Source organism: Helicoverpa zea, chromosome 6, assembly GCF_022581195.2.
Source record: "Helicoverpa zea isolate HzStark_Cry1AcR chromosome 6, ilHelZeax1.1, whole genome shotgun sequence".
Lineage (NCBI taxonomy): Eukaryota > Metazoa > Arthropoda > Insecta > Lepidoptera > Noctuidae > Helicoverpa > Helicoverpa zea.
Window position 1 is genome coordinate 4,556,069 of NC_061457.1, and position 11,246 is coordinate 4,567,314.

At 37.5% G+C, this 11,246-nt stretch overlaps 2 protein-coding genes across 5 annotated transcripts; both read left to right on the top strand.

Annotated features, from left to right (window-relative positions):
• Window positions 1-3,308: 3,308 nt before the first annotated feature.
• Window positions 3,309-5,254, top strand: LOC124631506. The gene is made up of 2 exons (XM_047165928.1): window positions 3,309-3,773; window positions 3,897-5,254. The coding sequence occupies exons 1-2, from the start codon at window positions 3,447-3,449 to the stop codon at window positions 4,362-4,364; spliced, it is 795 nt and encodes a 264-aa protein (XP_047021884.1). The 5' UTR covers window positions 3,309-3,446; the 3' UTR covers window positions 4,365-5,254.
• A 696-nt stretch (window positions 5,255-5,950) lies between these two features.
• Window positions 5,951-11,239, top strand: LOC124631058 (tissue alpha-L-fucosidase). Of its 4 annotated transcripts, none has more exons than XM_047165189.1 (6): window positions 5,951-6,211; window positions 9,024-9,274; window positions 9,660-9,804; window positions 9,927-10,393; window positions 10,469-10,971; window positions 11,083-11,239. In XM_047165189.1, the coding sequence occupies exons 2-6, from the start codon at window positions 9,025-9,027 to the stop codon at window positions 11,176-11,178; spliced, it is 1,461 nt and encodes a 486-aa protein (XP_047021145.1). In that variant the 5' UTR covers window positions 5,951-6,211; window position 9,024; the 3' UTR covers window positions 11,179-11,239. The 4 variants fall into 4 exon arrangements, with proteins under 4 accessions (XP_047021145.1, XP_047021144.1, XP_047021143.1 ...); XM_047165188.1 differs by lacking the exon at window positions 5,951-6,211 and adding an exon at window positions 8,788-8,900; XM_047165187.1 differs by lacking the exon at window positions 5,951-6,211 and adding an exon at window positions 8,826-8,896.
• Window positions 11,240-11,246: the final 7 nt, after the last annotated feature.

An 11,246-nucleotide genomic window follows, 5' to 3' on the forward strand; every position in this document is an offset into this window, starting at 1 on the left:
CTAAAAATAGAAAAAATCCTAATGGATTAATACTTATCAAATTGACGTCAAGCGTAAACGCGTGACAAAGCCCGAACTTTCTGCGGAAAAATTGAGCGCGAATATCGCTAGTTTAACCCCTCTGCTCGACAAGATTTTGACATATGACTTTACCGTTGATTCGGCGGGATATTTTGAATCGCGACATGGAAGTCAAAAATTTGTACTAACTTTCAACACATGAATTCTAAGTCCGTAATGCCTGATCAGAAGTATTTTAACTATAACTTTAGAGCTCACTTATTTGACAACAACGTGCAAAGGTCAAATGGGGTTAGTTAATTCAGAAAAAGATAATAATTACGGTTTTTTTAAGTCTATCGAAAAGTTAGGCATTTCAAATTTGGTCAAAACTTACCAATAAGTAATCGCATCACTTTCTCAAACACAACACAAACGTCATATTTATAACATTTTCAATCCGTTGCAATACATTTCGTGCACTTATTTATGTTCAATAACTAAAAAATCAGCACATAAAATACACAATAAAAATGAACAATTTACAAGATCAGTCAAGTCACAGACAAGTAGAGTTTGGAATGGAGTATTTTTTTTTTTCAATCAGCAATTTTTATATGTATTATTTATTTTGGTGTTGCGTCATTCGTAATAATTTTTAACTTTAATTGAATTTTTATTACCTATTACGGAATTTTAATTTATTCTTATATTATTTCTCAACAATTCTAACATTTTTGTTTCGGCGGAGGGTATGCGGGTGTTCTGAAATATAATGCAATTTGTAACTACCAAAGGTATGTACTTATTTGATGATGAGAAACAATAATAATAATTGATTGATTTGCCCCGCAGGGCATCTGAGGCGGATGACGGGGAGTAGCGACCCCGCGGGGCTATATATCCGAGTGCTCCAGGGAGAGTATACTGTCCCCCATCTCCGGCTTGCCGGAGTGAAGCATGACGGGGGAGAGGTCTCCCGCCTCTTGGCTTGCCTTCACCGGCCGGTCAGAGTGGAGTCGCTAGAGTAGAGTTAGCAGCCCGCTCGGAGGGTAGGTGCCTCGTGGTAAGTGGCGAGTGGGCCGGTGATGCTGGACCCACAGGGAGCGCGTGATCTGCGTTTAAAGTCCGCCGAGGTATCCTCACCCTTCAGCCGCTCATGTACCTGTTGCCCTCTTGTTGCGATTTAGCGACTGATTCCCGGGGGCCCAGTAAGTGAGTTGGCGAGTCTCCACCTGCCATTTTTACGTGTATTTATTACATTGTTATCGGCAGGTGCCATAGTTCCCGTAGTTTCCCCATTCCTAGTCCACTAGCATCCCATCACAATAGCCCAAGTAGTTTTCATCCATAGTTAGCAATAGTTTAGCACAGAACCGGGCATTGTCCTTGGGTACATTTCTATAGTGTATACAGGGATAATCGTCGGTTTTGTGTCACCATTTCATTAAAGTTGTCTCAAAAGGGCTTCAGCGCGTTGGCTTCGGCCCCACGTTCGCCTTCCAAAAATCCGGGACTCTGTAGTCCCGTGGTCGGTTAGAGACATAATAATTGATTGATTTTAAAGTCACCAAATATTTTTAACCGAATCCCAAAAAGGAGGTGGTTCTCAATTTGGATGTTTGTTTTTGGTCGAAAGGGTATATTCCCCATATTTGTTATTAGGTCCAGGATCTGATGATGGAAACCTTGAGAAATCGAGGGCAGCTCTCGAAAATTGTAAGCATAGATAAGGTTATAACTTGACACTCAGATGTATATCTGATAACACTATGAGACAGTAAAGGTTTGGAGCTGACCTGATGATGGAGACCAGAGAAGGTCAAGGGAACTCGACAACCGTACTTCTCTCGTCTCCATCTCCTTCACTGTTGCAGAGGCCTCGTAAATACGAATAATATAAGCACAAACACGAGAAAGTTTAAATATTCAGTTGTCGAGTTCCCTCGACCTTCACTGGTCTCCATCATCAGGTCAGCTCAAAGCCTTCACTGTTGAATAGTGCTACCAGGCAAACACCTGAGTGATAAGATTTCAACCTATGTATTTCTGCAACTTTCGAAAGTCGCCCTCGATTTCTCAAGGTTCCATCATCAGATCCTGACCTAATGATAATGGGACCACCTCGGAAGTACACGCTATCAAACATAAAAAGAATCATCAAAATCGATAAATAAATGGCTGAGTAATCGCGTAACAAACATACAAAAAAAAACGGTCGAATTGAGAACCTCCGCTTTTTGGGAAGTCGGTTAAAAATAAGTCGGCGGCGGCCATCTTTCCATCTTGGACCAGCTTTCGATGAACAGCGAACTATTTGCCCCTTCAAACAATAAAATCGTCATAAAATTTTGCGATAACTACACCTAACTACGGCTCTCGTCAAATAGCTTTGCCGCTCAGTTAAAAAGTTGGAAGTAACGAATCGCCATTAAGTTTGGCAGATCTACAGGAATCCTGCACATAAAACACCCGAAGAATAAGTCTTCATTTGCCGTCTTCAGAAACCCTAAAAACCGAAGATTTTTTTTATTCCGGCTACAACGTATTTTCTACCACTGATTTTCTAGCATTTTTTTCAAAATAAATTAAGTCATTTTACTTTTCCTAATTTATTTTCAGATTATGGTAAGTATACAAAAGTGCAATTTAGTAATATTATAATATCAAATAATATAAAATTATTAAATCGATTCTTTATTTTAACGAATCGGATCATTCGATGCAAAACTTCTATCACCGTCGCCATCTTGTCTATGCGTCTTCAAATTTAAAAAAACAACTAATGTAAACAAACATGGCGAGTTCGATCAGAATTCCCGGTAATTACGATTGGATTTTAAAAAGGTATATTTCTAACGGGATGCTAAATATGAAAGGTTTGAATGCGTAATAATAATTTAAATTTATTTAGTTATTTTATTTAGTACTCACAAATGTGGTTTGATTGGAAAGAAAATAAATATGAGCGTAAATAATTAGGAAAGTGTATGACTGATTCGCAGACCCCAATTGGGGTCTAAACCGAGCTTACGGTGACATTGATGTTCAGACCCCGATTGGGGTCCGCTACGGATTTGACAGTTAAAAGCGCTCTATAAAACGACAACAAAAAACCATCTTCCGGTTTATTCTGGCAACCCTGATATTAGCGTTCCATTCCACAGCCGAATGGATATGTAAAGCATAAGTCACACGGCATAGTGGTTTTCCCTTAGAATGAAAAAGATAAATAAAGCGTTATGGTAAAAATATTATTATTTTCCGCAAAGGTTTCGAACCGCAGTCAATTTTGACAGTGAATAAATTGTGATTATTGACGTTTGTAATTTGTTTGACTCCGCGACCGACTCGGACAGTGAACAGTTTAGTGAATAATCTAACGATCAGTCGCTTACTCTGTCGTGTTTATGTTTTAATTCGAACCAAGTTGTACAAATCGGGCGATGGAGTGGTCGAAAGACAGAACATTGAAGTTGATCGAACTGTTGCAAGTGAACGCAAGTCTTTGGAACCCGTCTTTATGTGAGACGAGAAGAGACAAACAGAAGCGGCGCGAAGAATTGCGATTAATATCGGATATTTTAGGTATATCGGTGCCGGACGTTACGAAGAAGATTCAACATCTCCGGACACAGTACAACCGTGAATCGGCGCGGGAAGTGCGCGCTTATGTTGAAGACCCCAACGATAGATATGTCAGCAATTGGTACGCGTTCGAATATTTACACTTCTTGAAGGACTCCAGCAAACCGTACAGGGTTTTACAGTCGGTAAGGAATGAGCTTTTGATGCCTGTTATTATTAAGTGTTTTATTTAAAACTGTCATAAAATAACTATTAGCTAAACAAATCTTTTTTACCTATTTTATTAATAATATATTTTATTATTTCAGGAGGACAACTCAGAAATTAGTGGTCAATCATCTCACTCGGACAATGCAGTCAGTGACTGTAAGCTTGCCAGTCTGTCTCCACCTCACAAGATCTCCAGAACAGAGCCAGCTGTGCCCGCAGTCAAGCCAGAAATTGTCTATCCCACAATATCCAGACCCAGAGATGAGTTTTCTGTATTTGGGGAATACATAGCTAATGAGCTCCGCTCTTTAAAAGGAGAAAAAAACCTTTTGGTAGCAAAGAAGAAAATACAGGATGCCATATTTGATGTAAAGATGGGAATGATTGGGGAAACAAGGACTGAACAAGGACCATTGTGTAGCAAGTTATATTCAACACCTGTAATGACGACTGCGGCTCACATTGAGCCCTTGTCAGCATCCCAAACACCCTCTACAACAGGAATCAGTGAGATTATCATAAATGGTGCGTGCCATTACTCTAACTTCAAAGTTGACACTCAATAGCAGTGTCATCCACTTCCAGATGAGGAAGTGGATAAAAATGAAGGATATACCATAAGCAATTAACACGTTCGTGGACAGAATGAGATTAAAGGTCATCATTCGAAATTAATGGGCAAGGTGTATACACGTCCCACACATACATACCGCGCTCGGTTGTGTCATGATGTCTTGGGACAATACGCTACGATGGGACGCTATGTACATACACGTTGTATAATTTGTATGGACATTTACTGTGTCATTTTGGTACACAATCTAAAGTTGTAGTGTCCGCGAACGTGTTAAGCAATAGCAAGCTGACTAATGGACTTATAATGCAATCCACATAATATAAGTCCTCACAACTACTTGAAAGTGAAAAAACAGGCCTAATAAATATGTAGAAAGAAATTCCTCTTGGACAGCTAATGGATTTTAACTATTGTAATTTTAAGGAACTTATGTATACTTTAAGTTTATGATGAAAATTGAACACAAGTCCTGTAAATGACAATTTATTTATTTTTTATATCTTGGCAATAAGTTTAAAAGTATCATATCAGAATGAAATCATTTCTTTATATCACATTTTACTTTAATGTTGTGTATTGTATTAATATGTAATTACAGCTATTTTTTAATTTACAACACATATGTAATCAATACTTTACATTTGAAACATACTTAATGGGATTATTAAACTGCCAGTCTAGTCAAGGTATAATACAATGTATTGTAATTTCTTTAAATCAATTTAAAAGCACTTTGGTTTATTTTTTACCGTATTAAGTAGTTCTTTTACAGTCTACTTTTGAAAATGTATTTAAATGGTATATCAGTATTGAAACGATTGATCTCAACGAAAATATTGTATATAGCTAAGAACTTAGAATATAAGCTAGCTCTACATATTTTATTTGTTTTATTATGACCTTCCCAGGAAATACTCCTTATTGCCTTACAAATCGTAATATAACATAGCAATAATGTTACAAAGGCGAAAATTTGTGGGTGTATGTTTGTTATTTCTTACGTGCTAGCAACTTGGCAGAACTATAAATAGATGATACATAAGACTAACGTGCAGGCTTCTTTTATCCTGTTTAGGTGCGGGAGGTGGTTTCCATAGGAAGCGCGTGAAACTGCAGACAGAAGCTGTTATGTAATAGTTAAGTCTACCTATTTTAAGTGGTTTCGATAACTCCTTGGGCCTGAGGGACCCATTTCGCGTACCGATAAAGTCTACTTGGAACTCAATATAATTATTAGTTATCGAACATTATTTGTTAAATCGAATTCTAAAAAAAGCGCTCCCAACCAAACAAACAGTTCAGCACTGAAATATAATTATTACCTACTTATAAAAAATGTGATAAGTATACCTATAATATTGCAGTAAACAGAAAACCATCGTTACAAAACATAAAAATTGTTAATTATGGCAGTTGGCCTTGCATAAACAATATTTAGTAAGTAAGTACCTACCTAAGTAATTTCTTTAATATTATTGTATTGGACCGGCTCCTATCGCCAGTTTTGAACTATTTTACCTACTTGCCCGATAACACACGAACTATTTTGCCGCATATCATTTGTTTACCTACGGTCAACGTTGACTGACTTTTGTCCAAGCGAGTGACCAGACACCAGTGTCCATCTAACTGCCGTTTGGTGTGGTAGTGACGTTATTAAATTAATCGGTATAATAATAGTCACGTCGTTATCAAGTGGATTTAGGAGGAAAACGTATTAATGTACCTAGTAGTTTTAACTTGTAAAAGTGTTGTTTACAACATATTTGGAAAATTTAGGTATACCTATCATTTATAATTATCTATTTCCTGAATTTTCAGATGAACATCAAGCATGTAAGTTGATTTTATTTTTTTGAACTACCTACGCTAAACGGTTTCCACTGTATTTATTTTGCAACCGATTCCTAGGATACGAGCGATACAAAGATTAAATTGTCTCTAGGTACTATTAAAACTACTTCATCCTCGTTATATGAGGTAAGTATACCTACTTATTATAATGAGGTACCTAAAGACACTAAGATGTTTTGAATATGGCGCATAATGAGAAAGGTCACTGAGCAAGGAAAGATACAGTTGATTGGCGAACAGCTGAAAAATGCAAGGATTTGCAATCCTTTTAAAAAATAGATTAAAAGATCACAATTGCTTTTCTGCGTAAAACTAGTCACAGTCATTTTTTTTCAAATAGGCCTGTGAAAGCTCTTTCGAAACGTCAATCAATACCAAACAGCACGGTACCAAAAAGTTGGCCTCATGGAAAAGAACCGGCAAGAAACTCCACAGATATGTTAAAAATATCAGCAGAACTACCCACAGCCGTTTCATATCTAGCTATAACCGCCTCGTTGGTCTAGCTTTCGCACGCAAGTGCGGCTGCTGAGCGCGAGGTCTCAGGTTCGATTCCCGAGTCGGGCCGACATTGCTTTGTGGGTTTTAGAAGATTTTCACAAAGCAGCCCGGAGCCTGGAAGTTGGTGATTGATACACCCGTGCATCGGAGAGCACGTAAATGTCGGTCCTGCGCTTGATCTCTTTTCGGTCGTGCCGGATTGCCGTCCCATCGGGCTATGAGAGTGAAGGAATAGGGAGTGCACTTGTGTCTGCGCAAATGCTCGTTCTATGTGTTTCACTACATTTATGAAAAGATTCCTGATTCAAATTCCTGATTCAAATTCCTGAACATAACACAAATCACTACAAAGGTTAATAGGAATAGATTATAAGATTTTTTTATAAAATAGGAAATTAAGCAGTCATTTCAATGTGGTATAATTATATGTAGGTACCATTGACTTATAAATTCCTAACTCGATGGTAGGTACATAACGGGAGGTTATTTTTTAAATAAAAAAATAATTCCCAAGGAAATCATAGATGGCGTTATACCACAGATTATATAATAGTTACTACGTAACAGATAAATCACTCCATACAAAAAAGTCCATACCTACTGTTATAAGCACCTACAAGTTCCCCAACTACCTAGTTATAAAATGAACCTTAAAAGCTCGAGCGCTTGATTGTTATTCCAATGCGATAGCGCACAGTTCAGTGACCGCAACCGTGCCGTGGCCGTGCTTAGGGTTGCTTCTTACAATTTATTAATATTTAAGTAGGAAAACAAAGTTACGCTTATTTTAAGAGAGCCATTTTTAAAACTGAGTTTTTAAATAAAAAGTAATATCAAGAATATTTTTCTTTAGTTAACTATTGTATTGCCTACTAAAATGGAGTATGGGTATATATTACTAACTAAATATTACCTAATACGTAAGCATAGGTAAGTACTTAAGTAAAGCTTTCGTCAAAATCAAAGTCGGTTTCCAACTATTTTTCGAGCACAAGTGCCATACCCCATATGGTACAACTCCGTCGAGTGTGTTGATACATACCTAAAATTGGTTTCTGCGTAGCGACACGCGTAATGTTCCGAGTTGTCATTAAGTTGGAACTATACCTACTTACACTCGAGATGTGTTTTGAGCTACAAAACTCACAATACAGTTCATATAACTAAGTAGGTATCTAAAGTAAAATAAGTACCTAATGATCTCTGTTGTTAAAATCATAAAGTAGAAATGTATTAATTTATAAAAAAAAATAGAATTACTAGATAAGTTCATACATATAAAATGTTTCTAAATCTTACAATAGTAGCATATAAACCAACACAACTCAAAATAATCCATCAGTTTGTGAGGTAGCTTAAAAAACCTAATAAAAACCAACAGCATAACATGCTATGAAATAAAAATAATAATATTAGAGCGCGCGCGGCGCGTGTGACTGTTGAAAGCCCTGAGCCTCGTGGGGCTACCGGTAACCCAGCGAGCGGTAGGCATTTATCGCGCGCAAGTACGTCGAGTGACAGAGGCCTGGTTATACCTCCTACTACGTAACTGGGCCTTTGCTAAAATGCCAAGATTAAAAAAAACAATGAAGACAATGCGCCTTATAAGAAAGTCAGATTTCTGGACCACATATCCTCCGAGTCTTTTTCCCAATCATGTTGGGGTCGGCTTCCAGTCTAACCGGATTCAGCTGAGTACCAGTGCTTTACAAGAAGCGACTGCCTATCTGACCTCCTCAACCCAGTTACCCGGGCAACCCGATACCCCTTGGTTAGACTGGTGTCAGACTTACTGGCTTCTGACTACCCGTAACGACTGCCAAGGATGTTCAATGACATGACAGCCGGGACCTACAGTTTAACGTGCCATCCGAAACACAGTCAGTGGTGTCTAAGATATACTTAGAAAGTACATACAAACTTAGAAAATTTCTGGACCACATAATTGTTTTCAAATCTGACTAATTTCTTTTCTACTTTATTATATAATTTCATTTTTTAAATAAATAGTTGATGAGAAATACGTTTCGATAGACGACCTCAATCCTCCATATTTCGTCATTTTAGTGCGCGACTGCGCGCGAACTATGAACTCAGTTGTGTCAGTGTCATGTCAGTCAACAAAGTCGAGAATTACTATTTAATTTCCAACTCCACAGCTATTGTGTTGGTAAATAGAGTTTTTCTGATAAAAATGACGTGGCTACTTTTTTATATAAGCGCACCGCACCGTACTACATATCTATAATTTATAACGAAAATGTTTGTTTAGGAATTTTTTTTTTGTTCGCAGAATGATGAAGCTCTTACTCATCTCAGTATTCTTTTGCTTGGCGTATGCTAAGATAAGCGAAATTAGTATCGTCCGCAACGACATAAATGTGTTTCATGCTCCTGATAAAAGATATCGTCCCATCTGGAGTGATCTGGATACCCGGCCTTTGCCAGAGTGGTATGACAAAGCTAAAATAGGCATCTTCCTTCATTGGGGAGTGTATGCGGTGCCAAGCTTTGGGTCAGAATGGTTTTGGGCTAATTGGAAAGGTAGGAACATTTTATTTAGTCTCTCTCTGTCTCTCTCTAAGCTCTGCTCTAAGAAAACCCACTGACCAACTCCTGACCATGGAAAAAAATGTTTAGGTACTACCTACTTAATATCGCCAATTTTTTTTTTAATAAGACGAACCACTGAATAAACTGTTTTAAAATATTGGTACAATAAATGTACAATAGTCTAAAATGCCTTAACAAATTGGACCATTATAATATACCTATAAACAGTTGTTTATTTCTTTAATAGGTATGTATTTGGGTACTTTCAACATTGTTGAATGGACTAAAGTAGACCTTTATATTTATCCAACTGGAGTCAATTTATGATAGGTACAAACCTTTTACCTTGTTGATAAACTACAATTCCATTTTCCAGCATCTGACAGCAACAAGAAGTACATAGATTTCATGAAAAAGAATTACCCACCGGGCTTCACATACCAAGAGTTTGCACCCCTGTTCACAGCTGAGTTCTTTGATCCTAATGCTTGGGCAGATCTCTTTGTAAAAGCTGGAGCTAAGTAAATGACTATTTTAACTATTCCTCTATTAAAAAAAATTCTTAGTCTAGGTCTAGACTAAATCATAGCTGAAAAACAGCCTTTGTAAATATTATTAATCTTATTTAAATGATATTTTTCAGGTACATAGTCTTAACAAGTAAACATCATGAAGGCTTCACTATGTTCCCATCCAAGCGTTCATTCAGCTGGAATTCAGTTGAAGTTGGGCCGAGAAGGGACATAGTCGGCGAACTGGCCTCGGCTGTGAGGAACCACAGCTTGAAGTTCGGTGTATACCATTCCTTGTATGAGTGGTACAACCCCATTTACAACCAGGATAAAGTTGCTAAGTTTAACACTCATACATATGTTGATACGAAATTATGGCCAGATATAAAACAGCTAGTTAATGATTATAAGCCATCAGTCCTATGGTCTGATGGTGACTGGGAGGCTTATGATGATTACTGGAAATCTACTGACTTGTTGGCTTGGTTGTACAATGATAGCCCAGTGAAAAATGAAATAGTTGTGAATGATAGATGGGGTATTGGCATCCCTGGACATCATGGAGACTTCTATAACCATGCTGATAGGTACAATCCTGGTAAGTGTCATTTGATAGTTATGTGACCTTGCTTTTTTTCCTAATACTAATAAAAAAAATGTTCTGTAATTTCAGGAAAATTGGTGGATCACAAATGGGAAAATGCATTCACAGTTGACAGTAAATCATGGGGCTACAGAAGAGATATGCAAATCAGTCAAATATTATCTATTAATGATTTGCTTTATCAAGTTGTTTCTACTGTCAGCTGTGGTGGTAATGCCCTTATCAATGTAGGCCCAACTAAAGAGGGTACAATAATACCAATATTCCAAGAACGCCTCTTAGAGCTGGGAAAGTGGTTATCGATAAACGGCGAGGCTATATACAATAGTTCCCCATGGCATTCTCAAAGCGACTCATTAAATGGTAAAGTTTGGTACACCTGTAGAAAAACGACCTACAATGGTATGCACCCTACTCTCCCTCCGCAGGAAAACGATAATGTTACTGCAATCTATGCTATAATACTACAGTGGCCAGAAAATAGTGTTTTAAAGCTTAGCGATGTGACTTCTTGTCTTCACAGTGGCACTTATGTAGTGCAGATGTTGGGCAATGAAGGACAGCACTTGAATGTAAGTAAATATTATATAGTATCATGTACCTATCGAGAGGTGCTTAGCTGATAGTATACTATTAAGATCATTGACCTAATAAGATATTAACTGTTGTTTCATTTATTTCAGTGGAAAATAAGTAATGGAGAAGTTGCAATACAGCTGCCAAACAAAGCCAATGTTCGCTCTCAAAATGCATGGACCCTGAAATTTACTTTGAAATAAAAGCTATCAAATATACTTTAGTAACAGCCCTCCTGGCGCAGTCGGGTAGATAAAATAAAAATTATATT